This window comes from Procambarus clarkii, chromosome 16 (assembly GCF_040958095.1).
Source record: "Procambarus clarkii isolate CNS0578487 chromosome 16, FALCON_Pclarkii_2.0, whole genome shotgun sequence".
Taxonomy (NCBI): Eukaryota; Metazoa; Arthropoda; class Malacostraca; order Decapoda; family Cambaridae; genus Procambarus; species Procambarus clarkii.
The window spans coordinates 42,535,603-42,562,804 of NC_091165.1; the positions used below are offsets into that span (position 1 = coordinate 42,535,603).

Sequence of the window (27,202 nt, forward strand, 5' to 3'; positions counted from 1 at the left end):
TGCTAACATTTCTTATAGTATTAAAGTTAGGCAGGCGCCGACCAGCCTATGTCCATCCCATACCCCAGAAGATTCCTGCTGCAAAATTGTGTGAGGCTAACCCAGAGCGTCGCGGCTATACAGCCTTGGACAATTAAAGACAAAAACACTGAAACAGACAATCTATCTCTAAAGATATAGACAATAGTTAACTTTGTGGGCTTTTGGCGTATTTACATAGTTCATGGTGAGTGGTGATCCATGTTATGCTAACAATGTTCAGCCGACACTGAAGAGGGTGGAGAACTTCCCAGTTCTCGGTACAACTGATGCTTTCTTGTGTGTTTACCCCGTCAGCTGATGAAGGAGGCGGGGGGGGGGGGGGGGGGGGGGGGCCTGGAGGTATATAAGAGCCACCACTGACGGCCAGAGCTTCAGTATTGTCCAGGTGCCAACACCAGGATGTTGACGCTCGCGCTGGCTAGTACCGTCGTGGCCACACTGGCCTCCGTCATCACTGCCTCCCACCGGCCTGTCACGCCAGGTGAGTCCCGCATCTCCCCCACACACCTGCCTTAAGACACACCTGAAGACGCACACACACCTCGGGAAGAAAGGGACACAGGTGAAAAATGAGTGCCCATATCAGCCACAGAGATACTGGAAAGAACTTTTTTTTGTATCAGAGTAGCTGAGAAATGGAATCCATTAGAAAGTGATGTGGTGGAGGCAGACTCCATACACAGTTTCAAATGTAGATATGATAAAGCCAAGTAGGCTCAGGATCCCAGTAGGCGGGACCAAAGACCCAAGCTCAACCCCCGCCCCCCCACACACACACACGGTGAGAAGGTGGTGGAGGCCAAGACCGTCAGTAGTTTCAAAGCGTTATTTGACAGAGAGTGCTGGAAAGACGGGACACCACGAGCGTAGCTCTAATCTTGTAACTACACTTAGATAATTACACTTAGGTAATAACACACACACACACACACACACACACACACACACACACACACACACACACACACACACACACAAACTTGTGTAAGAAATCCTTCAGAACCCTGTATACCACTTATGTAAGACCAATCCTGGAGTATGCAGCTCCAGCCTGGAGTCCATACCTAGTTAAACACAAGACAAAGTTAGAGAAGATTCAGCGGTATGCCACCAGGCTCGTCCCGGAACTGAGAGGATTGAGCTACGAGGAAAGGCTAAAGGAGCTGAACCTCACATTCCTGGAAAACAGAAGAGTAAGGGGAGACATGATAACCACCTACAAAATTCTCAGGGGAATTGACAGGGTGGACAAAGACAAACTCTTCAGCACGGGTGGGACACGAACAAGGGGACACAGGTGGAAACTTAGTACCCAGATGAGCCACAGAGACGTTAGAAAGAATTTTTTCAGTGTCAGAGTAGTTAATAAATGGAATGCACTAGGAAGTGATGTGGTGGAGGCTGACTCCATACACAGTTTCAAATGTAGATATGATAGAGCCCAGTAGGCTCAGGAATCTGTACACCAGTTGATTGACAGTTGAGAGGCAGGACCAAAGAGCCAAAGCTCAACCCCCGCAAGCACAATTAGGTGAGTACAATTAGGTGAGTACACACACACGCAGGACTAGGCAGGAGTCACACTGCAGCAAGCTTCTACAATATCGAAATACCTAAGTATTGGGAACAAGTTAAGGGCTACAGTGGTGTCGCAGGTTACATAAAGGTTCAGGGAAGTTTAAAAACAAATAAAATACAATAATCAAGAAAAAGAGAGTGAAAATAGCTGAGTTGGAAAAGTTTGTTTTCTAGAACAAAGTATTGTTAATAAGAAATATGGCCGCCGCCGCCACCACGGGGAATGTAAACACACCAAGAGATGATTGGTTCAAAGGATTCTCACCACAAGATATAAGGACAGGAGGTGTTCTTGCCAGGTTAGAGATAATTGAGGATATGCGAAAGAAGTATGAAGAAAAAGTGCTTAAATTGAAGGAGGACAATGGAGCTCTCAGGAGTGAGCTTTGCACTCTAAAAGGAAGTATTCTTCAGCAAGGTAATCCCAAGGTTAGTGATTGCATAAATCCCAGGGGTCATGACTACATAAATCCCAAAGTTAATGATTACCTTAATCCCAAGGCTTATGACAACATAAATCCCAAGGTTAGTGATTACATAAACCCCATTATAAGTGACTACCTCATGAACCAAACTGTGTATGAGTACTTCATCAATTACCCCAGCACACCTCACTATACATTAACATTAACCAGCACACCTCACTATACATTAACATTAACCAGCACACCTCACTATACATTAACATTAACCAGCACACCTCACTATACATTAACATTAACCAGCACACCTCACTATACATTAACATTAACCAGCACACCTCACTATACATTAACATTAACCAGCACACCTCACTATACATTAACATTAACCAGCACTCCTCACTATACATTAACATTAACCAGCACTCCTCACTATACATTAACATTAACCAGCACACCTCACTATACATTAACATTAACCAGCACACCTCACTATACATTAACATTAACCAGCACACCTCACTATACATTAACATTAACCAGCACACCTCACTATACATTAACATTAACCAGCACACCTCACTATACATTAACATTAACCAGCACACCTCACTATACATTAACATTAACCAGCACACCTCACTATACATTAACATTAACCAGCACACCTCACTATACATTAACATTAACCAGCACACCTCACTATACATTAACATTAACCAGCACACCTCACTATACATTAACATTAACCAGCACACCTCACTATACATTAACATTAACCAGCACACCTCACTATACATTAACATTAACCAGCACACCTCACTATACATTAACATTAACCAGCACACCTCACTATACATTAACATTAACCACCACACCTCACAACACATTAACATCAACAAGAGAGTGCTGAGCGGACCAAGACTGAGAGTAAGGAGCTTGTTAAGGCAGCGCCAATCACCGCTAACAAGCAGCACCTGAGAGTAAGGAGCTTGTTAAGGCGGCGCCAATCACCGCTAACAAGCAGCACCTGAGAGTAAGGAGCTTGTTAAGGCAGCGCCAATCACCGCTAACATGCAGCACCTGAGAGTAAGGAGCTTGTTAAGGCAGCGCCAATCACCGCTAACAAGCTGCACCTGAGAGTAAGGAGCTTGTTAAGGCGGCGCCAATCACCGCTAACAAGGTGCTCCTTGTTAGCGGTGATTGTTAGCGCTCGCCGCTCCGCTAATCACTCCTCGTTACGGTCTATTACTTGTGGTAACACCGCTGTCTTGAGACCTTCCACTCCTCCAGCAGGAAGTTGTAGTAGCACAATTACCGTGATGTTGTGTGTGTGTTAAACACGTGTTAGTGAGTGGTAAACACAACATCCTCCTCCTCTCTTGTGTTCTCACACTGCTCCTGTGTAGGTGTTGCTCATGTGTTCTCACACTGCTCCTGTGTAGGTGTTACTCTCGTGTTCTCACACTGCTCATGTGTAGGTGTTGCTCTTGTGTTCTCACACTGCTCCTGTGTAGGTGTTGCTCTCGTGTTCTCACACTGCTCATGTGTAGGTGTTACTCTCGTGTTCTCACACTGCTCCTGTGTAGGTGTTGCTCTTGTGTTCTCACACTGCTCCTGTGTAGGTGTTGCTCTCGTGTTCTCACACTGCTCATGTGTAGGTGTTGCTCATGTGTTCTCACACTGCTCCTGTGTAGTTGCTGTGCACTCTTACATCTCTGATACAACCATGGGTTTGGTGTCTGCATTTATTTTTTTCCTTATGGACTGTGTCGAACTTGTCTGCTGTCTCCGTACACAACTGTGTGATGTTGTCCATCATGCTTTGAGCCGTTTCTCCTCTGAGTTCTGTTTCCCAGGTTATAACTGTTAGGAATTTTCTTATTTCCTCATAGTTTCCCTTTTGGAATGCCATCCTTTTGTTTTCTGGGCCCTTCCTTGAGTACATTGACCCTACTTCGACCAGATACTCAAACATCAGTACACTGTGATCACTCATTTCCATTGAGGCTTCGAAACCGATTTCCGTTATGTCGATGTGAAAACTATGAAAACATAGTGAAAACTATGTTGAGGTTCGCTGGTTCATCGTTGCCTTTCATTCTTGTGGGTCCCCTGACATGCTGACTTAAAAAGTTCTTTGTCGCCACTTCCAACAGTTTCGCTCTCCGTATTTCTTCACCTCCTTGTGGTTCCTTGTTTTCCCAGTCTATCCTTCCGTGATTGAAGTCCCCCAGGCACCTGACAGCTGGGTGGACAGCGCTTCGGATTCATAGTCCTGAGGTTCCGGGTTTGATCCCCGGTGGAGGCGGAGACAAATGAGCAAAAGGTTTCTTTCACCCTGATGCCCCTGTTACTAGTAGTAAATAGGTACCCTGGAGTTAGACAGCTGCTACGGGCTGCTTCCTGTGGGGTGTGTAACAAAAAAGAGGTCTGGTCAAGGACCGGGCCGTGGGGATGTTAACCCCCGAAACCATCTCAAGATAACCTCAAGATAACCCCCATGATTAGCAGATGTGATCAATTTCTACAGGCATCAGTGGCTGCTCTCTCAATTATATTGTTAACTGCCATGTCTTGCCTGGGTCTTCTGTCATTTGGTAGAGGGTTATATATCACTGCTACTACTACTCTTGGTTCTCCCATCGTCATGGTGGCTGTTATGTAGTCTCTAAATCCCTCGCAGCCTGGGATAACCATCTTCTCAAAACTCATTCCTTTCTCATTAGTATGGCCACTCCTCCCCTTCCTTCCCTGTCGTTCCATATCACAGTGTAGTCCTGGGGAACATTGCATTCGTTATGATTCCTGAGAGTCTAATAACATCCAGGTTCACTTCTTGTGCTCTTTCCCTAAGTTCACTTGCCTTTCTTGTAATCCCATCTATGTTCGAGTACATTACCTTGAAACTGACTCTCTTCTTTCCATCCTCAGTTTCTGTTGATTCCACTGGAGAAGAGGGACAAGGGGTGTCTGGGGTGGGGGACCTAGGAAGGAGGACCTGGGGTATCTGGGGTGGGAAGGCTTAGGAAGGAAGACCTGAGGAATCTAGGGTGTGAGGGGGGCTCGGAGGATTTGGTATGGGGAGGCCTGGAGGTTCTATAGCGTGATGAAGCTGAGAGGATCTGGGGTTAGGGGTCAATTAGGGCATGGGATGGGGAAGGGCATGGGGGGGGGCTGTCATACTATGGAGACCCTCTCCATGGTATGCCATGGAGAGGGTCTCTACTGGTTTGGAAGGTGCAGGTGATTGGGGAGGAGGGGGAATGGTCGTGGGGTGAGATGGTGGGAGGCTACTGTTACATTCCCCCCCCTTGGGATACTGGCCTGCTGGTTGGGGGGGGGCGGATTCCCCCACCCCTCTGAGATTACTGGAAATACTGAGCCGAGTTCTGTGGCTACTCCATCTCCATTCCTTTCTTTGATTCTGCACCCTTCCTTATCTCTTCCCTTGTCATGTTCATTTGGAAAAAAAACTTCCTAATATTCCCTTAACCTCATAAGTCTGCTCCTCCTGGATATGAGTACCTCTTTTGTTACCAAGTTCATGAACACTAACTTTATCAGTCGTTTCCTTGCCTTCTTGTAGCCACCCACCCTGAAAACCATTTTTATGTTGACCTTAGCCCCTATCATATCCAGACCTTCCAATATATTTGTTGTCATTGCTCGGTCCTTCCATTACCATTCTGCCTGGTTGGATCCTTCCAGATGGATCCTGTACTCCTACAACTATAACAGATAATTTTCTTTCCATCACTTGGATAGTGCACTTTGCAGCTTCCTGTAAAGTAGCTGCTCCATAGCTACTTTCTCTAAAACACCAATGGCACCTGGATTTTTTCCCAGCATTTCTGCAAACGAGGGACTTCCTGGAAGGAGCCCTCCATCAGCTTCATCCACTGTTTCCAGGAGGCTGCTTGCCTTGGATTGGTTCTAAATTAGATTTTCCCTGTGTCTTCTTATCTCTGCCTTGGCTTTTCCTCAGCCCACTCCGAAGGCACTGCATTATTTCATGCATTTCCCTCAGTTCATTGCTTAATTCCCCTAATTCCCCCCGAGGGGGAATAAAGGATACCTGTGGCTGGTTTATCCAGCCACAGGTATCCTCTATTCTCCCTCGGCCCAGCGTGAGGTGGGTCGCTGGGTCATTCTCCCTCCCTGTTCCACTTAAGGGGGGCAGGAATTGAGGCAGTGTGGGTACGTGAGTTTGTGTGTGTTTGTTTGGTGGTTTGTAGTGTGTGTGTGTGTGTGTGTGTACTCACCTATTTGTGCTTGCGGGGGCTGAGCTTTGGCTCTTTAGTCCCGCCTCTCAACTGTCAATCAACTGGTGTACAGATTCCTGAGCCTACTGGGCTCTATCATGTCTACATTTAAAACTGTGAATGGAGTCAGCCTCCACCACATTACTGCCTAGTGCATTCCATCCGTTAACTACTCTGACACTGAAAAAGTTCCTTCTAACGTCTCTGTGGCTCATGTGGGTACTCAGTTTCCACCTGTGTCCCCTTGTTCGCGTCCCACCAGTGTTGAATAGTTTATCCTTGTTTACCCGGTCGATTCCTCTGAGGATTTTGTAGGTTGTGATCATGTCTCCCCTTACTCTTCTGTCTTCCAGTGTCGTAAGGTGCATTTCCCGCAGCCTTTCCTCGTAACTCATGCCTCTTAGTTCTGGGACTAGTCTAGTGGCATACCTTTGGACTTTTTCCAGCTTCGTCTTGTGCTTGACAAGGTAAGGGCTCCATGCTGGGGCCGCATACTCCAGGATTGGTCTTACATATGTGGTGTACAAGAATCTGAATGATTCCTTACGCAGGTTCCTGAACGCTGTTCTGATGTTAGCCAGCCTCGCATATGCCGCAGACGTTATTCTTTTTATGTGGGCTTCAGGAGACAGGTTTGGTGTGATATCAACTCCTAGATCTTTCTCTCTGTTCGTTTCATTAAGTACTTCATCTCCTATTCTGTATCCTGTGTTTGGCCTCCTATTTCCACCACCTAGTTTCATTACTTTGCATTTACTCGGGTTGAACTTCAACAGCCATTTGTTGGACCATTCACTCAGTCTGTCTAGGTCATCTTGTAGCCTCCTACTATCGTCCTCAGTTTCAATCCTCCTCATAATTTTTGCATCATCGGCAAACATTGAGAGAAACGATTCTATACCCTCTGGAAGATCATTTACATATATCAGAAACAGTATAGGTCCAAGGACCGACCCCTGCGGTACTCCACTCGTAATGTCTCGCCAATCTGAGACCTCACCCCTCACACTGACTCGTTGTCTCCTGTTACTTAGGTACTCCTGTATCCAACGGAGTACCTTCCCTTTCACTCCAGCCTGCATCTCCAGTTTTTTCACTAGCCTCTTGTGTGGCACTGTATCAAAGGCTTTCTGACAATCCAAAAATATGCAATCTGCCCACCCTTCTCACCCTGTGTGTGTGTACTCATCTATTTGTGCTTGCAGGATCGAGCATTGACTCTTGGATCCCGCCTTTCTAGCTATCGGTTGTTTACAGCAATGACTCCTGTCCCATTTCCCTATCATACCTAGTTTTAAAAGTATGAATAGTATTTGCTTCCACAACCTGTTCCCCAAGTGCATTCCATTTTTCTACTACTCTCACGCTAAAAGAAAACTTCCTAACATCTCTGTGACTCATCTGAGTTTCCAGTTTCCACCCATGTCCCCTCGTTCTGTTATTATTACGTGTGAACATTTCATCTATTTCCACTTTGTCAATTCCCCTGAGTATTTTATATGTCCCTATCATATCTCCTCTCTCCCTTCTTTTCTCTAGTGTCGTAAGGTTCAGTTCCTTCAGCCGCTCTTCATATCCCATCCCTCGTAACTCTGGGACAAGCCTCGTCGCAAACCTCTGAACCTTCTCCAGTTTCTTTATGTGTTTCTTCAGGTGGGGGCTCCATGATGGCGCGGCATACTCTAAGACGGGTCTCACGTAGGCAGTGTAAAGCGCCCTAAAAGCCTCCTCATTTAGGTTTCTGAATGAAGTTCTAATTTTCGCCAGTGTTGAGTACGCTGCTGTCGTTACCCTATTTATATGTGCCTCAGGAGTTAGATTAGGTGTCACATCCACTCCCAGGTCTCTTTCTCGAATCGTTACAGGTAGGCTGTTCCCCTTCATTGTGTACTGTCCCTTTGGTCTCCTGTCACCTGATCCCATTTCCATAACTTTACATTTATTGGTGTTAAACTCCAGTAGCCATTTCCCTGACCATCTCTGCAGCCTGTTTAAGTCCTCTTGGAGGATCCTACAATCCTCGTCTGTCACAACTCTTCTCATTAATTTTGCGTCATCCGCAAACATTGACATGTATGATTCCACTCCTGTAAACATATCATTTACGTAAATTAGAAAGAGGATTGGTCCCAGCAATTGTGTGTGTGTGTGTGTGTGTGTGTGTGTGTGTGTGCGTGTGCGTGTGCGTGTGCGTGTGTGCGTGTGTGCGTGTGCGTGTGTGCGTGTGCGTGTGTGTGTGTGTGTGTGTGTGTGTGTGTGTGTGTGTGTGTGTGTGTACTCACCTAGTTTACTCACCTAGTTGTTTGCGGGGGTTGAGCTCTGGCTCTTTGGTCCCGCCTCTCAACCGTCAATCAACAGGTGTACAGATTCCTGACCCTATTGGGCTCTATCATATCTACACTTGAAACTGTGTATGGAGTCAGCCTCCACAACATCACTTCCTAATGCATTCCATTTGTCAACCACTCTGACACTAAAAAAGTTCTTTCTAATATCTCTGTGGCTCATTTGGGCACTCAGTTTCCACCTGTGTCCCCTTGTGCATGTGCCCCTTATGTTAAATAGCCTGTCTTTATCTACCCTATCAATTCCCTTCAGAATCTTGAATGTGGTGATCATGTCCCCCCCTAACTCTTCTGTCTACCAGCGAAGTGAGGTTTAATTCCCGTAGTCTCTCCTCGTAGCTCATACGTCTCAGCTCGGGTACTAGTCTGGTGGCAAATCTTGAACCTTTTCCAGTTTAGTCTTATCCTTGACTAGATATGGACTCCATACTGGGCTGCATACTCCAGGATTGGCCTGACATATGTGGTATACAAAGTTCTGAATGATTCTTTACACAAGTTTCTGAATGCCGTTCGTATGTTGGCCAGCCTGGCATATGCCGCTGATGTTATCCTTTTGATATGTGCTGCAGGAGACAGGTCTGGCATGATATCAACCCCCAAGTCTTTTTCTTTCTCTGACTCCTGAAGAATTTCCTCGCCCAGATGATACCTTGTATCTGGCCTCCTCCTCCCTACACCTATCTTCATTACATGACATTTAGTTGGGTTAAACTCTAACAACCATTTGTTTGACCATTCCTTCAGCTTGTCTAGGTCTTCTTGTAGCCTCAAACAGTCCTCTTCTATCTTAATCCTTCTTATAATTTTGGCATCGTCCGCAAACATTGAGATAAATGTATTGATACCCTCCGGAGATCATTTACATATATCAGAAACAAGATAGGACCGAGTACAGAGCCCTGTGGGACTCCCCTGGTGACTTCACGATAATCGGAGGTCTCACCCCTCACCGTAACTCTCTGCTTCCTATTGCTTAGGTACTCCCTTATCCACTGGAGCACCTTACCAGCTACACCTGCCTGTCTCTCCAGCTTATGTACCAGCCTCTTATGCGGTACTGTGTCAAAGGCTTTCCGACAATACAAGAAAACGCAGTCCGCCCAGCCCTCTCTTTCTTGCTTAATCTTTGTCACCTGGTCGTAAAATTCTATTAAGCCAGTCAGGCAAGATTTACCCTCCCTGAATCCATGTTGGCGATTTGTCACGAAGTCCATTCTCTCCAGATGTGTTACCAGGTTTTTTCTCGCGATCTTCTTCATCACCTTGCATGGTATACAAGTCAAGGACACTGGCCTGTAGTTCAGTGCCTCTTGCCTGTCGCCCTTTTTGTATATTGGGACCACATTCGCCGTCTTCCATATTTCTGGTAGGTCTCTGTCTCCAGTGACTTACTATACACTATGGAGAGTGGCAAGCAAAGTGCCTCTGCACACTCTTTCAGTACCCATGGTGAGATCCCGTCTAGACCAACAGCCTTTCTAACATCCAGATCCGGCAGGTGTCTCTTGAACTCCTCTCTCGTAATTTCGAACTCTTCCACGGCCATCTGGTTTACCTCCCTTTCTCCTACCACAGTGACCTCACCTTGTTCTATTGTGAATACTTCCTGGAACCTCTTGTTGAGTTCTTCACACACCTCTTTGTCATTTTCTGTATACCTGTCCTCGCCTGATCTAAGTTTCACTACCAGTTCTTTCACTGTTGTTTTCCTTCTGATGTGACTGTGGAGTAGCTTTGGTTCGGTCTTGGCTTTGTTTGCTATACCATTTTCAAAACTTTTCTCTGCTTCTCTTCTCACCCTGACGTACTCATTCCTGGTTCTCTGGTATCTCTCTCTGCTTCTCTTCTCACCCTGACGTACTCATTCCTGGTTCTCTGGTATCTCTCTCTGCTTTCTGGTGTTCTGTTATTCCGGAAGTTCCTCCACGCCATTTTGTTCAGTTTCTTCGCTTCCATACATGCCCTATTATACCATGGATTCTTCTGTTGCTTCTCGGATTTTTCCCTTTGGGCCGGGATGAACCTGTTTACTGCTTCCTGACACTTTTGGGTAACATAGTCCATCATACCTTGTACAGACTTATCTCTGAGGTCTGTGTCCCAAGGTATTTTCCTTAGGAAACTTCTCATCTGTTCATAATTCCCCTTTCGGTATGCCAGTCTTTTGATTCCTAGTTCTTTTTTTGGGGAGATAATTCCTAACTCTACCAGGTACTCAAAGTTCAATACACTGTGATCACTCATTCCCAAGGGCGCTTCCATCTTAACTTCCCTTATATCCCACTCATTTAGGGTAAATATCAAATCAAGTATTGCTGGTTCATCTTCTCCTCTCATTCTTGTTGGTTCCTTGATGTACTGACTTAGAAAGTTTCTTGTTGCCACGTCCAGCAGCTTAGCTCTCCATGTTTCTGGTCCTCCATGCGGGTCTCTGTTCTCCCAATCTATCTTCCCATAGTTGAAGTATCTCATAATTAGTAGTCCAGATCCATTCCTGCTAGCAACAGAAGCTGCTCTTTCTATTATGTTAATGGTGGCCATGTTGTTTCTATCATAATCCTGTCTGGGTCTTCTGTCATTTGATGGTGGATTATATATGACTACGACTATAATTTTTTTTCCCTCCAGTTGTTACAGTACCAGCTATGTAGTCACTGAAACCTTCACAGCCCTGAATAACCATCTCCTCAAAATCCCAGCCTTTTGTTACCAGCAGAGCTACACCACCACCACCTCTTCCTTCCCTCTCTTTCCTCATAACATAATAGTCCTTTGGGAACACTGCGTTTGTTATCGTTTTCGTTAGCTTTGTTTCTGTGAGGGCTATTATATCTGGGTTTTCGTCTAGTACCCATTCTCCAAGCTCATTTGCTTTATTTGTAATTCCATCAATGTTAGTGTACATTGCTTTGAGGCTCACTTTCTTCTGTCCTTCTCAAATCGCTTCCTTGGTGAGTGTTCTGCTGGTGGGGGAGGCTGTTCCATGGGTGTGAAGACCTGTGAGGTGGATAACAGGGTCTCAGAGGATACTGGGTTGAGGGGCAGGAGATCCAGTGAAGGGGGAGAGACAGGGAGGGTATGGGGTGAAAGGGGAGGGAGGACAGGAAGGAAAGGGTGGGAGGGGGGACTCGGCAGGAGGAGGGGAGGGGTAGAAGGGTGGGGATTGGGTGTGGGGGAGGGAGATTTGGCTGAACATTTGAGGGGGGGGGCAGGGAGGGTTTGGGGTAGGGGGGTTTTCTATGCAGAGGAGGGTGGCGGGGTTGTCCTCCCTTCTGATGTTACTGGGTAGCTGGTTGTGGGTTCCCCCATCGCCTCTGGGGGTGTTGTGTTGGGAGCTGTGACTTCCTGGTTTTTCCCTCTCGCCCTGTACCTCTTCGTTGCTTCTGTCGCCACGGCTCTCTCCTCCCTCGTCATGTCTCTCTGGAGGAATACATTTTTGAATTCTCCCACGTTTTTTAGGGAGCTCTTCCTTGATAGAATCTTCTCCTTTGTGCTCTCATTTGCAAACACTATCTTATCACTCGGTCTCGGTCTTTGTTGTACCAACCTAGCCTGAAAACCTTCTCAATGCTATGCTCAGCCCCTTCCATGTCTAGTGCCTTCAGTACTTCATTCACTGATGCTTTGTCCTTGTCATTCCACTCTGTCCTATTGGAGCCTTCCTGCTCTTTAATACCCACAGCAACCACTGATCCGTTCCTTTCCAGCAGTTGGCTAGTGGAGCGTGCCGCCTCCTGTGAGGTGGCTGCTGCTTGTGTGTGTGTGTGTGTGTGTGTGTGTGTGTGTACTCACCTAGTTGTACTCACCTAGTTGTGTTTGAGGGGGTTGAGCTCTGGCTCTTTGGTCCCGCCTCTCAACCAACAGGTGTACAGGTTCCTGAGCCTATTGGGCTCTATCATATCTACACTTGAAACTGTGTATGGAGTCAGCCTCCACCACATTACTGTGTGTGTGTGTGTGTGTGTGTGTGTGTGTGTGTGTGTGTGTGTGTGTGTGTGTGTGTGTGTGTGTGTGTGTGTATACTCACTTAGTTGTGCTTGCGGGGGTTGAGCTCTGGCTCTTTGGTCCCACCTCTCAACCGTGAATCAACTGATGTACAGGTTCCAGAGCCAACTGAGCTCTATCATATCTACACTTGAAACTGTGAATGGAGTCTGCCTCCACCACATCACTTCGTAATGCATTCCATTTGTCAACCACTCTGACACTAAAAAATGTTCTTTAATATCTCTGTGGCTCATTTGGGCACTCAATTTTCACCTGAGTCCCCTAGTGCAAGCGCCCCTTGGGTTAAATAGCATGTCCTTATCTACCCTATCAGTTCCTTTGAGAATCTTGTATGCGGTGATCATGTCCCCCGTAACTCTTCTGTCTTCCAGTGACGTGAGGTTTAACTCCCGTAGTCTCTCCTCGTAGCTCATACCTCTCAGCTCGGGTACTAGTCTGGTAGCAAATCTTTGAACCTTCTCCAGTTTAGTCTTATGCATTCCAACCGTTAGCAACTTTGACACTGAAAAAGTTCTTTCTATCGTCCCTGTGGCTCATTTGGGTACTCAGCTTCCACTTGTGTCCCCTTGTGCGTGTACCACCCGTGTTAAATAATCCATCCTTGTCTACCCTGTCAATTCTCAGGGGTTCAGTAGAATCCCTGAGAATTTTGTATGTGGCGATTGTTACGGCCACAATGGGTCACAACTGGGTTGTTTTCTGGTGGTACTAAAGTTCTGGTATCCGGCCCCAAGTTAATAGTGGCTTTGAAGGAGTGAGCTCGGTAATGCAAGTAAAACAAAAAGGGGGTTGTATTGAATATTACACTTCATAAAGTGTTGATATATTTACATATAAAAACTTTTTCCATCACCTCTTAAATAATTCTAACAAAAGTATTAGTACACCTAATATGTACAAAAGTGTCTTATGGAACACTAAGCGCTCTTTGATGCTGGCGATCCAGTCTTATAAGCTATCCTCATCCGTAGTACTATCCTTAGCAGGTACCGGGAAACAACAATGAGTCTACCCTGGCCTCGGGCCAGCCAAACCACAGTCTCACGAAGTGCTTCCTCGTGAAGGCCCACAAACACCATCCAGTCTGGTGCTGGCAGATACCATCAGCCTCGCGCTGCTGGGCCACTTCACATGCAAATACTAGGGTAGCGAACCCTAGGCAGGAGCTTCGTGCAACTCGCTGGTTACTCTCCTCTACAGCACCTTAGTCAGTCGTCTCTTCTATTAGCCAGCCCCGGGTACGGCGAATCCCGTCACTGCCACTCCACAAGCAGACAGTAGAACACTTCACAGTTCTCTTCCGGCGGCGGCTCACTGTTTCCGTAAAGCAGACTGGTGTAGAGACCTTAGCTGCCCTGGGTAGACTGACTGTCCTCGTATCACAGCAGCCCTACGTCGACTCTGTGGATACAGTCACGTCATCAGTACACTGGGACACGAGGAAACAACACTTACTTCATCTGACATAGACATACAACTCCTTCAATAGATGGCGCTGACTGTCTAAGTGCCACCTCAATAGAGGTCAGCACCAGCTACTTCTTGAGCTAACTAGGATAGGAATCTAGTACCTCTTGCTGGTATCTTCCTGCCACCAATAGATGGCATCGTCCATTTTACATACGATTCTGGGGCAGTACGGGTGCGGATTCGTTGATGGCGCTGAAATTGCCACCCTACCCCTTGACAAGGGTGACGAGTCCATAACAGTGATCATGCCTCCCCGAGGTCTTCTGTCTTCCAGCGATGTAAGGTGCAGTTAACGTAGCCTTTCCTCATAACTCATGCCTCTTAATTTTGGGACTAGCCTAGTGGCATACTTCTGAACTTTTTTCCAGCTTCGTCTTATGCTTGACTAGATACCGGCTCCATGCTAGGGCTGCATACTCCAGGATTGGCCTTACATATGTGGTATACAAGATTTTGAATGATTCCTTACACAGGTTCCCGAAAGCAGTTCTGATGTTAGCCAGCCTCGCATGGGCCGCTGATGTTATTCTTTTGATGTGGGCTTCAGTGGGCAGGTTTGGCGTGATATCAACTCCTAGATCTTTCTCTCTATCGGTGTCATGAAGGATTTCATCTCCCATTCGGTATCCAGTGGCTGGCCTCCTAGTTCCTCCACCAAGTTTCATGTGTGTGTGTGTGTGTGTGTGTGTGTGTGTGTGTGTGTGTGTACTCACCTAATTGTACTCACCTAATTGTGCTTGCGGGGGTTGAGCTCTGGCTCTTTGGTCCCGCCTCTCAACCGTCAATCAACTGGTGTACAGATTCCTGAGCCTATTGGGCTCTATCATATCTACATTTGAAACTGTGAATGGAGTCAGCCTCCACCACATCACTTCCTAATGCATTCCATTTGCTAACTACTCTGACACTGAAAAAGTTCTTTCTAACGTCTCTGTGGCTCATTTGGGTACTCAGCTTCCACCTGTGTCCCCTTGTTCGCGTCCCACCAGTGTTGAAAAGTTCGTCCTTGTTTACCCGGTCGATTCCCCTGAGGATTTTGTAGGTTGTGATCATGTCCCCCCTTACTCTTCTGTCTTCCAGTGTCGTGAGGTGCATTTCCCGCAGCCTTTCCTCATAACTCATGCCTCTTAGTTCTGGGACTAGTCTAGTAGCATACCTTTGGACTTTTTCCAGCTTCGTCTTGTGCTTGACAAGGTACGGGCTCCATGCTGGGGCCGCATACTCCAGGATTGGTCTTACATATGTGGTGTACAAGATTCTGAATGATTCCTTACACAGGTTCCTGAACGCCGTTCTGATGTTAGCCAGCCTCGCATATGCCGCAGACGTTATTCTCTTTATGTGGGCTTCAGGAGACAGGTTTGGTGTGATATCAACTCCTAGATCTTTCTCTCTGTCTGTTTCATTAAGTACTTCATCTCCTATTCTGTATCCTGTGCCTGGCCTCCTGTTTCCACTGCCTAGTTTCATTACTTTGCATTTACTCGGGTTGAACTTCAACAGCCATTTGTTGGACCATTCACTCAGTCTATCCAGGTCATCTTGTAGCCTCCTACTATCATCCTCTGTTTCAATCCTCCTCATAATTTTTGCATCGTCGGCAAACATTGAGAGGAACGAATCTATACCCTCTGGGAGATCATTTACATATACCAGAAACAGTATAGGTCCGAGGACTGACCCCTGCGGGACTCCACTTGTGACGTCTCGCCACTTGTGTGTGTGTGTGTGTGTGTGTGTGTGTGTGTGTGTGTGTGTGTGTGTGTGTGTGTGTACTCACCTATTTGTACTCACCTATTTGTGCTTGCGGGGGTTGAGCTTTGGCTCTTTGGTCCCGCCTCTCAACTGTCAATCAACTGGTGTACAGATTCCTGAGCCTATTGGGCTCTATCATATCTACATTTCACCACATCACTGCCTAATGCATTCCATCCGTTAACTACTCTGACACTGAAAAAGTTCCTTTTAACGTTTCTGTGGCTCATGTGGGTACTCAGTTTCTACCTGTGTCCCCTTGTTCACGTCCCACCAGTGTTGAATAGTTTGTCCTTGTTTACCCGGTCGATTCCTCTGAGGATTTTGTAGGTTATGATCATGTCTCCCCTTACTCTTCTGTCTTCCAGTGTCGTAAGGTGCATTTCCCGCAGCCTTTCCACGTAACTCATGCCTCTTAGTTCTGGGACTAGTCTAGTGGCATACCTTTGGACTTTTTCCAGCTTCGTCTTGTGCTTGACAAGGTACGTGCTCCATGCTGGAGCACGTATACAAGATTCTGAATGATTCCTTACACATTTTCCTGAAGGCTGTTCTGATGTTAGCCAGCCTTGCATATGCCGCAGACGTTATTTTTTTATGTGGGCTTCAGGAGACAGGTTTGGTATCATATCAACTCCTAGATCTTTCTCTCTGTCCGTTTCATTAAGTGCGTGTGTGTGTGTGTGTGTGTGTGTGTGTGTGTGTGTGTGTGTGTGTGTGTGTGTGTGTGTGTGTGTGTGTGTGTGTGTGTGTGTGTGTGTGTGTACTCACCTAGTTGTGTTTGCGGGGGTTGAGCTCTGGCTCTTTGGTCCCGCCTCTCAACCGTCAATCAACAGGTGTACAGATTCATGAGCCTATCGGGCTTTGTCATATCTACACTTGAAACTGTGTATGGAGTCAGCCTCCACCACATCACTTCCTAATGCATTCCATTTGTCAACCACTCTGACACTAAAAAAGTTCTTTCTAATATCTCTGTGGCTCATTTGGGCACTCAGTTTCCACCTGTGTCCCCTTGTGCGTGTTCCCCTTGTGTTAAATAGACTGTCTTTATCTACCCTATCAATCCCCTTCAGAATCTTGAATGTGGTGATCATGTCCCCCCTAACTCTTCTGTCTTCCAGCGAAGTGAGGTTTAATTCCCGTAGTCTCTCCTCGTAGCTCATACCTCTCAGCTCGGGTACTAGTCTGGTGGCAAACCTTTGAACCTTTTCCTGTTTAGTCTTATCCTTGACTAGATATGGACTCCATGCTGGGGCTGCATACTCCAGGATTGGCCTGACATATGTGGTATACAAAGTTCTGAATGATTCTTTACACAAGTTTCTGAATGCCGTTCGTATGTTGGCCAGCCTGGCATATGCCGCTGATGTTATCCGCTTGATATGTGCTGCAGGAGACAGGTCTGGCGTGATATCAACCCCAAGTCTTTTTCCTTCTCTGACTCCTGAAGAATTGTGTGTGTGTAATTACCTAAGTGTAGTTACAGGATGAGAGCTGTGTGTGTGTGTGTGTGGTTTACTTATATGTACTCTTGAATATTTGAAATTTACTCCTGAATGACTCATATGTACTCCTGAACCAGGATTACATATGAGTGTCATAGTCAGTGTGGGTGTGCAGGTGTGTGAACTACCTGGTCAGTGTGGGTGTGCAGGTTTGTGAACTACCTGGTCAGTGTGGGTGTGCAGGTGTGTGAACTACCTGGTCAGTGTGGGTGTGGAGGTGTGTGAACTACCTGGTCAGTGTGGGTGTGCAGGTGTGTGAACTACCTGGTCAGTGTGGGTGTGCAGGTTTGTGAACTACCTGGTCAGTGTGGGTGTGCAGGTGTGTGAACTACCTGGTCAGTGTGGGTGTGGAGGTGTGTGAACTACCTGGTCAGTGTGGGTGTGCAGGTGTGTGAACTACCATGTCAGTGTGGGTGTGCAGGTGTGTGAACTACCTGGTAAGTGTGGGTATGGAGGTGTGTGAACTACCTGGTCAGTGAGGGTGTACAGGTGTGTGAACTACCTGGTCAGTGTGGGTGTGCAGGTTTGTGAACTACCTGGTCAGTGTGGGTGTGCAGGTGTGTGAACTACCTGGTCAGTGTGGGTGTGGAGGTGTGTGAACTACCTGGTCAGTGTGGGTGTGCAGGTGTGTGAACTACCTGGTCAGTGAGGGTGTGGAGGTGTGTGAACTACCTGGTCAGTGTGGGTGTGCAGGTGTGTGAACTACCTGGTCAGTGAGGGTGTGGAGGTGTGTGAACTACCTGGTCAGTGTGGGTGTACAGGTGTGTGAACTACCTGGTCAGTGTGGGTGTGCAGGTGTGTGAACTACCTGGTCAGTGTGGGTGTACAGGTGTGTGAACTACCTGGTCAGTGAGGGTGTGGAGGTGTGTGAACTACCTGGTCAGTGTGGGTGTGCAGGTGTGTGAACTACCTGGTCAGTGTGGGTGTGAAGGTGTGTGAACTACCTGGTCAGTGTGGGTGTGCAGGTGTGTGAATTACCTGGTCAGTGTGGGTGTGAAGGTGTGTGAACTACCTGGTCAGTGTGGGTGTGCAGGTGTGTGAACTACCTGGTCAGTGTGGGTGTGCAGGTGTGTGAACTACCTGGTCAGTGTGGGTGTGCAGGTGTGTGAACTACTCCTCCTGAACATTTCCACCATTGACAATAAAGTTTACCAAGATCAGCCTCCTGAAGGTGCCACAGTTCACATCTTTACAGACCGACACATTGACTGTTAAATACCTTTACTGTTGGCCAGGTATCAAGATGACTGAGTTCACTCACAGTGACATTTGTTCTAACTTCTACGTCTCTAATAGCACCAGGAAAATGGATAAGTTGGCGCTGTGAAGAAATGATAGGCCCCAGACACTTTAGCTGTTCTCTAAAAAATTTGGTGTTCAACTTTGTCAAATGATTTTAAATCATCACGAAACAATGAGAGAACATAACTACCATGTGTGGTGTATTACTGGGTAGTTTCCTCCACCATGAAACATAACTACCATGTGTGGTGTATTACTGGGTAGTTTCCTGCACCATGAAACATAACTACCATGTGTGGTGTATTACTGGGTAGTTTCCTGCACCATGAAACATAACTACCATGTGTGGTGTATTACTGGGTAGTTTCCTGCACCATGAAACATAACTACCATGTGTGGTGTATTACTGGGTAGTTTCCTCCACCATGAAACATAACTACCATGTGTGGTGTATTACTGGGTAGTTTCCTCCACCATGAAACATAACTCCCATGTGTGGTGTATTACTGGGTAGTTTCCTCCACCATGAAACATAACTACCATGTGTGGTGTATTACTGGGTAGTTTCCTGCACAATGAAACATAACTACCATGTGTGGTGTATTACTGGGTAGTTTCCTCCACCATGAAACTACAGAGCATCGTTGAGTAATCAGATCTGTGCACAAACTGATGATCACAGGTGATCAGTTCGTCAACTACTAAGTCATTGAGCATAGTAGAACTGGGTACTATAGTAGTTTAGTAGAATTTAGTAGTAAAGTCAATAGTACATTTGGGTACTATTCACGTTATAGAGTCCGGAAAAAAATAAAGCAACAAGCCAAACCTAATGAAATTAGGCCTAGTATAGCACATATATGTACTATATATGGCCTCAGAGAACGTGTATTAGGCGTAGGATGGTTAGGTTAGGGTTTGTTAGCAACATAACAAAAAAAGTTCCCGGTCTGTCCAAGTTCAACAGTACCAAATGGTACTTTCTAATTGTCCATTACGTCACTACCTGTAGGATGGTGGACAAGGTGTAACACGACCTTAACATGAGGCCGAGCTGTGGCCAGACACCTCGGTGCTGCCTGTGTGTGGCCACCATCAACACACTGGCAGTCGCTGTCATATTGATAAGCTTAATGCCAGTACTGTTGTCAAACAAACACATAACACTCACCAGAAAGCTTTCTGACAGCCATACATTCTGGCTCTCAACCCATCACAGTTGAGTGTAATATATAACCTTCTTCGTTGTTATTCATTTTGACATTGGTTGGTCCTGGCTGTTGTATATTGTCCTGGTCTAATGTTTACACCTTCAGGCCAGACACTCTCACAGAGTAAAGTAGTCCCTTGTCTTAACCTCAGTCCTACAACACATGGATCTACTTTCATTTGCAGACACTTTATTTATAAAGGCCACAATGACTCCAGTTGTCTCAATACAATCCTCGCGCTTACTGGTGTCACACGCCCTGAGACGCTTAACAAATGCACTGGTAACTGGTCTCCCAGCTTTCAGACCACAAACATCGACAATGTGTTCCCCGAGCCAGGGTGATTGTGTGTTCCCCGAGCCAGGGTGATTATGTGTTCCCCGAGCCAGGGTGATTATGTGTTCCCCGAGCCAGGGTGATTGTGAGTTCCCCGAGCCAGGGTGATTGTGTGTTCCCCGAGCCAGGGTGATTGTGTGTTCCCCGAGCCAGGGTGATTGTGTGTTCCCCGAGCCAGGGTGACAATGTGTTCCCCGAGCCAGGGTGATTGTGTGTTCCCCGAGCCAGGGTGATTATGTGTTCCCCGAGCCAGGGTGATTGTGTGTTCCCCGAGCCAGGGTGATTGTGTGTTCCCCGAGCCAGGGTGATTGTGTGTTCCCCGAGCCAGGGTGACAATGTGTTCCCCGAGCCAGGGTGACAATGTGTTCCCCGAGCCAGGGTGACAATGTGTTCCCCGAGCCAGGGTGACAATGTGTTCCCCGAGCCAGGGTGACAATGTGTTCCCCGAGCCAGGGTGACAATGTGTTCCCCGAGCCAGGGTGATTGTGTGTTCCCCGAGCCAGGGTGATTGTGTGTTCCCCGAGCCAGGGTGATTGTGTGTTCCCCGAGCCAGGGTGATTGTGTGTTCCCCGAGCCAGGGTGATTGTGTGTTCCCCGAGCCAGGGTGACAATGTGTTCCCCGAGCCAGGGTGACAATGTGTCCCCCGAGCCAGGGTGACAATGTGTTCCCCGAGCCAGGGTGACAATGTGTTCCCCGTGCCAGGGTGACAATGTGTTCCCCGAGCCAGGGTGACAATGTGTTCCCCGAACCAGGGTGACAATGTGTTCCCCGAGCCAGGGTGACAATGTGTTCCCCGAGCCAGGGTGACAATGTGTTCCCCGAGCCAGGGTGACAATGTGTTCCCCGAGCCAGGGTGACAATGTGTTCCCCGAGCCAGGGTGACAATGTGTCCCCCGAGCCAGGGTGACAATGTGTTCCCCGAGCCAGGGTGACAATGTGTTCCCCGAGCCAGGGTGACAATGTGTTCCCCGAGCCAGGGTGACAATGTGTTCCCCGAGCCAGGGTGACAATGTGTCCCCCGAGCCAGGGTGACAATGTGTTCCCCGAGCCAGGGTGACAATGTGTTCCCCGAGCCAGGGTGACAATGTGTTCCCCGAGCCAGGGTGACAATGTGTCCCCCGAGCCAGGGTGACAATGTGTTCCCCGAGCCAGGGTGACAATGTGTCCCCCGAGCCAGGGTGACAATGTGTTCCCCGAGCCAGGGTGACAATGTGTCCCCCGAGCCAGGGTGACAATGTGTTCCCCGAGCCAGGGTGACAATGTGTCCCCCGAGCCAGGGTGACAATGTGTTCCCCGAGCCAGGGTGACAATGTGTCCCCCGAGCCAGGGTGACAATGTGTCCCCCGAGCCAGGGTGACAATGTGTTCCCCGAGCCAGGGTGATTGTGTGTTCCCCGAGCCAGGGTGACAATGTGTTCCCCGAGCCAGGGTGATTGTGTGTTCCCCGAGCCAGGGTGACAATGTGTTCCCCGAGCCAGGGTGACAACGTGTTCACCTCACACCTGTATTGTTCTTGTTACTTTGTTTAGTTTCCTTTGTTTTCCAAGTTGAGTTGAAGGAAAGAAGCAGGACGGTGTAACAGTGAAGCAGGACGGTGTAACAGTGAAGCAGGACTGTGTAACAGTGAAGCAGGACGGTGTAACAGTGAAGCAGGACTGTGTAACAGTGAAGCAGGACGGTGTAACAGTGAAGCAGGACTGTGTAACAGTGAAGCAGGACGGTGTAACAGTGAAGCAGGACGGTGTAACAGTGAAGCAGGACGGTGTAACAGTGAAGCAGGACGGTGTAACAGTGAAGCAGGACGGTGTAACAGTGAAGCAGGACGGTGTAACAGTGAAGCAGGACGGTGTAACAGTGAAGCAGGACGGTGTAACAGTGAAGCAGGACGGTGTAACAGTGAAGCAGGACTGTGTAACAGTGAAGCAGGACGGTGTAACAGTGAAGCAGGACGGTGTAACAGTGAAGCAGGACTGTGTAACAGTGAAGCAGGACGGTGTAACAGTGAAGCAGGACGGTGTAACAGTGAAGCAGGACGGTGTAACAGTGAAGCAGGACGGTGTAACAGTGAAGCAGGACGGTGTAACAGTGAAGCAGGACGGTGTAACAGTGAAGCAGGACTGTGTAACAGTGAAGCAGGACGGTGTAACAGTGAAGCAGGACGGTGTAACAGTGAAGCAGGACGGTGTAACAGTGAAGCAGGACGGTGTAACAGTGAAGCAGGACTGTGTAACAGTGAAGCAGGACTGTGTAACAGTGAAGCAGGACTGTGTAACAGTGAAGCAGGACGGTGTAACAGTGAAGCAGGACTGTGTAACAGTGAAGCAGGACGGTGTAACAGTGAAGCAGGACGGTGTAACAGTGAAGCAGGACTGTGTAACAGTGAAGCAGGACTGTGTAACAGTGAAGCAGGACTGTGTAACAGTGAAGCAGGACGGTGTAACAGTGAAGCAGGACGGTGTAACAGTGAAGCAGGACGGTGTAACAGTGAAGCAGGACGGTGTAACAGTGAAGCAGGACGGTGTAACAGTGAAGCAGGACGGTGTAACAGTGAAGCAGGACGGTGTAACAGTGAAGCAGGACGGTGTAACAGTGAAGCAGGACGGTGTAACAGTGAAGCAGGACGGTGTAACAGTGAAGCAGGACGGTGTAACAGTGAAGCAGGACGGTGTAACAGTGAAGCAGGACGGTGTAACAGTGAAGCAGGACGGTGTAACAGTGAAGCAGGACGGTGTAACAGTGAAGCAGGACGGTGTAACAGTGAAGCAGGACGGTGTAACAGTGAAGCAGGACGGTGTAACAGTGAAGCAGGACGGTGTAACAGTGAAGCAGGACTGTGTAACAGTGAAGCAGGACGGTGTAACAGTGAAGCAGGACTGTGTAACAGTGAAGCAGGACGGTGTAACAGTGAAGCAGGACGGTGTAACAGTGAAGCAGGACGGTGTAACAGTGAAGCAGGACTGTGTAACAGTGAAGCAGGACGGTGTAACAGTGAAGCAGGACTGTGTAACAGTGAAGCAGGACGGTGTAACAGTGAAGCAGGACGGTGTAACAGTGAAGCAGGACGGTGTAACAGTGAAGCAGGACTGTGTAACAGTGAAGCAGGACGGTGTAACAGTGAAGCAGGACTGTGTAACAGTGAAGCAGGACGGTGTAACAGTGAAGCAGGACGGTGTAACAGTGAAGCAGGACGGTGTAACAGTGAAGCAGGACGGTGTAACAGTGAAGCAGGACAGTGTAACAGTGAAGCAGGACTGTGTAACAGTGAAGCAGGACTGTGTAACAGTGAAGCAGGACGGTGTAACAGTGAAGCAGGACGGTGTAACAGTGAAGCAGGACGGTGTAACAGTGAAGCAGGACGGTGTAACAGTGAAGCAGGACGGTGTAACAGTGAAGCAGGACGTGTGTAACAGTGAAGCAGGACGGTGTAACAGTGAAGCAGGACGGTGTAACAGTGAAGCAGGACTGTGTAACAGTGAAGCAGGACGGTGTAACAGTGAAGCAGGACGGTGTAACAGTGAAGCAGGACGGTGTAACAGTGAAGCAGGACTGTGTAACAGTGAAGCAGGACGGTGTAACAGTGAAGCAGGACTGTGTAACAGTGAAGCAGGACTGTGTAACAGTGAAGCAGGACGGTGTAACAGTGAAGCAGGACTGTGTAACAGTGAAGCAGGACGGTGTAACAGTGAAGCAAGGACGGTGTAACAGTGAAGCAGGACGGTGTAACAGTGAAGCAGGACGGTGTAACAGTGAAGCAAGACTGTGTAACAGTGAAGCAGGACGGTGTATCAGTGAAGCAGGACTGTGTAACAGTGAAGCAGGACTGTGTAACAGTGAAGCAGGACGGTGTATCAGTGAAGCAGGACTGTGTAACAGTGAAGCAGGACTGTGTAACAGTGAAGCAGGACTGTGTAACAGTGAAGCAGGACTGTGTGTATCAGTGAAGCAGGACTGTGTAACAGTGAAGCAGGACTGTGTAACAGTGAAGCAGGACTGTGTATCAGTGAAGCAGGACTGTGTAACAGTGAAGCAGGACTGTGTAACAGTGAAGCAGGACTGTGTAACAGTGAAGCAGGACTGTGTAAGTGAAGCAGGACTGTAACAGTGAAACAGGACTGTGTAACAGTGAAGCAGGACTGTGTAACAGTGAAGCAGGACTGTATAACAGTGAAGCAGGACTGTGTATCAGTGAAGCAGGACTGTGTAACAGTGAAGCAGGACTGTGTATCAGTGAAGCAGGACTGTGTAACAGTGAAGCAGGATGGTGTATCAGTGAGCAAGGACGGTGTAACAGTGAAGCAGGATGGTGTATCAGTGAAGCAGGACGGTGTATCAGTGAAGCAGGACGGTGTAACAGTGAAGCAGGACTGTGTAACAGTGAAGCAGGACTGTATAACAGTGAAGCAGGACTGTGTATCAGTGAAGCAGGACTGTGTAACAGTGAAGCAGGACTGTGTAACAGTGAAGAAGGACTGTATAACAGTGAAGCAGGACTGTGTATCAGTGAAGCAGGACTGTGTAACAGTGAAGCAGGATGGTGTATCAGTGAGCAAGGACGGTGTAACAGTGAAGCAGGATGGTGTATCAGTGAAGCAGGACGGTGTATCAGTGAAGCAGGACTGTGTAACAGTGAAGCAGGACGGTGTAACAGTGAAGCAGGACTGTGTGTAACAGTGAAGCAGGACGGTGTAACAGTGAAGCAGGACTGTGTAACAGTGAAGCAGGACTGTGTAACAGTGAAGCAGGACTGTGTAACAGTGAAGCAGGACGGTGTAACAGTGAAGCAAGGACGGTGTAACAGTGAAGCAGGACTGTGTAACAGTGAAGCAGGACGGTGTAACAGTGACGCAGGACTGTGTAACAGTGAAGCAGGACGGTGTAACAGTGAAGCAGGACGGTGTAACAGTGAAGCAGGACGGTGTAACAGTGAAGCAGGACTGTGTAACAGTGAAGCAGGACGGTGTAACAGTGAAGCAAGACGGTGTAACAGTGAAGCAAGACGGTGTAACAGTGAAGCAGGACGGTGTAACAGTGAAGCATGACTGTGTAACAGTGAAGCAGGACGGTGTATCAGTGAAGCAGGACTGTGTAACAGTGAAGCAGGACTGTGTAACAGTGAAGCAGGACGGTGTATCAGTGAAGCAGGACTGTGTAACAGTGAAGCAGGACTGTGTAACAGTGAAGCAGGACGGTGTAACAGTGAAGCAAGACGGTGTAACAGTGAAGCAGGACTGTGTAACAGTGAAGCAGGACGGTGTAACAGTGACGCAGGACTGTGTAACAGTGAAGCAGGACGGTGTAACAGTGAAGCAGGACGGTGTAACAGTGAAGCAGGACGGTGTAACAGTGAAGCAGGACTGTGTAACAGTGAAGCAGGACGGTGTAACAGTGAAGCAAGACGGTGTAACAGTGAAGCAAGACGGTGTAACAGTGAAGCAGGACGGTGTAACAGTGAAGCATGACTGTGTAACAGTGAAGCAGGACGGTGTATCAGTGAAGCAGGACTGTGTAACAGTGAAGCAGGACTGTGTAACAGTGAAGCAGGACGGTGTATCAGTGAAGCAGGACTGTGTAACAGTGAAGCAGGACTGTGTAACAGTGAAGCAGGACTGTGTAACAGTGAAGCAGGACTGTGTGTATCAGTGAAGCAGGACTGTGTAACAGTGAAGCAGGACTGTGTAACAGTGAAGCAGGACTGTGTATCAGTGAAGCAGGACTGTGTAACAGTGAAGCAGGACTGTGTAACAGTGAAGCAGGACTGTGTAACAGTGAAGCAGGACTGTGTAAGTGAAGCAGGACTGTAACAGTGAAACAGGACTGTGTAACAGTGAAGCAGTACTGTGTAACAGTGAAGCAGGACTGTATAACAGTGAAGCAGGACTGTGTATCAGTGAAGCAGGACTGTGTAACAGTGAAGCAGGACTGTGTATCAGTGAAGCAGGACTGTGTAACAGTGAAGCAGGATGGTGTATCAGTGAGCAAGGACGGTGTAACAGTGAAGCAGGATGGTGTATCAGTGAAGCAGGACGGTGTATCAGTGAAGCAGGACGGTGTAACAGTGAAGCAGGACTGTGTAACAGTGAAGCAGGACTGTATAACAGTGAAGCAGGACTGTGTATCAGTGAAGCAGGACTGTGTAACAGTGAAGCAGGACTGTGTAACAGTGAAGCAGGACTGTATAACAGTGAAGCAGGACTGTGTATCAGTGAAGCAGGACTGTGTAACAGTGAAGCAGGATGGTGTATCAGTGAGCATGGACGGTGTAACAGTGAAGCAGGATGGTGTATCAGTGAAGCAGGACGGTGTATCAGTGAAGCAGGACTGTGTAACAGTGAAGCAGGACTGTGTAACAGTGAAGCAGGACTGTATAACAGTGAAGCAGGACTGTGTATCAGTGAAGCAGGACTGTGTAACAGTGAAGCAGGATGGTGTATCAGTGAGCAAGGACGGTGTAACAGTGAAGCAGGATGGTGTATCAGTGAAGCAGGACTGTGTAACAGTGAAGCAGGACGGTGTATCAGTGAAGCAGGACTGTGTAACAGTGAAGCAGGATGGTGTATCAGTGAAGCAGGACGGTGTATCAGTGAAGCAGGACTGTGTAACAGTGAAGCAGGACTGTGTAACAGTGAAGCAGGACTGTGTAACAGTGAAGCAGGACTGTGTAACAGTGAAGCAGAACTGTGTATCAGTGAAGCAGGACTGTGTAACAGTGAAGCAGGACTGTGTAACAGTGAAGCAGGACTGTGTATCAGTGAAGCAGGACTGTGTAACAGTGAAGCAGGACTGTGTATCAGTGAAGCAGGACTGTGTAACAGTGAAGCAGGACTGTGTAACAGTGAAGCAGGACTGTGTAACAGTGAAGCAGGACTGTGTATCAGTGAAGCAGGACTGTGTAACAGTGAAGCAGGACTGTGTAACAGTGAAGCAGGACTGTGTATCAGTGAAGCAGGACTGTGTAACAGTGAAGCTTTCTGAAGCACAGCTGAAGATCAGCAAGGAGTGCTGATCCCCTCAACTCCT

At 47.8% G+C, this 27,202-nt stretch overlaps 1 protein-coding gene across 1 annotated transcript in view; it reads left to right on the forward strand.

The window, feature by feature from the left end:
• Positions 1-421: 421 nt before the first annotated feature.
• The window catches only part of LOC123760122 (uncharacterized), a 151,327-nt gene continuing 124,546 nt past the window's right edge, over positions 422-27,202 (forward strand). Inside the window, exon 1 of the mRNA XM_069325473.1 lies at positions 422-523. Within this exon, the coding sequence (XP_069181574.1) occupies positions 442-523 (82 nt within the window). The 5' untranslated portion in view covers positions 422-441. The remainder of the gene's footprint in view (positions 524-27,202) is intronic.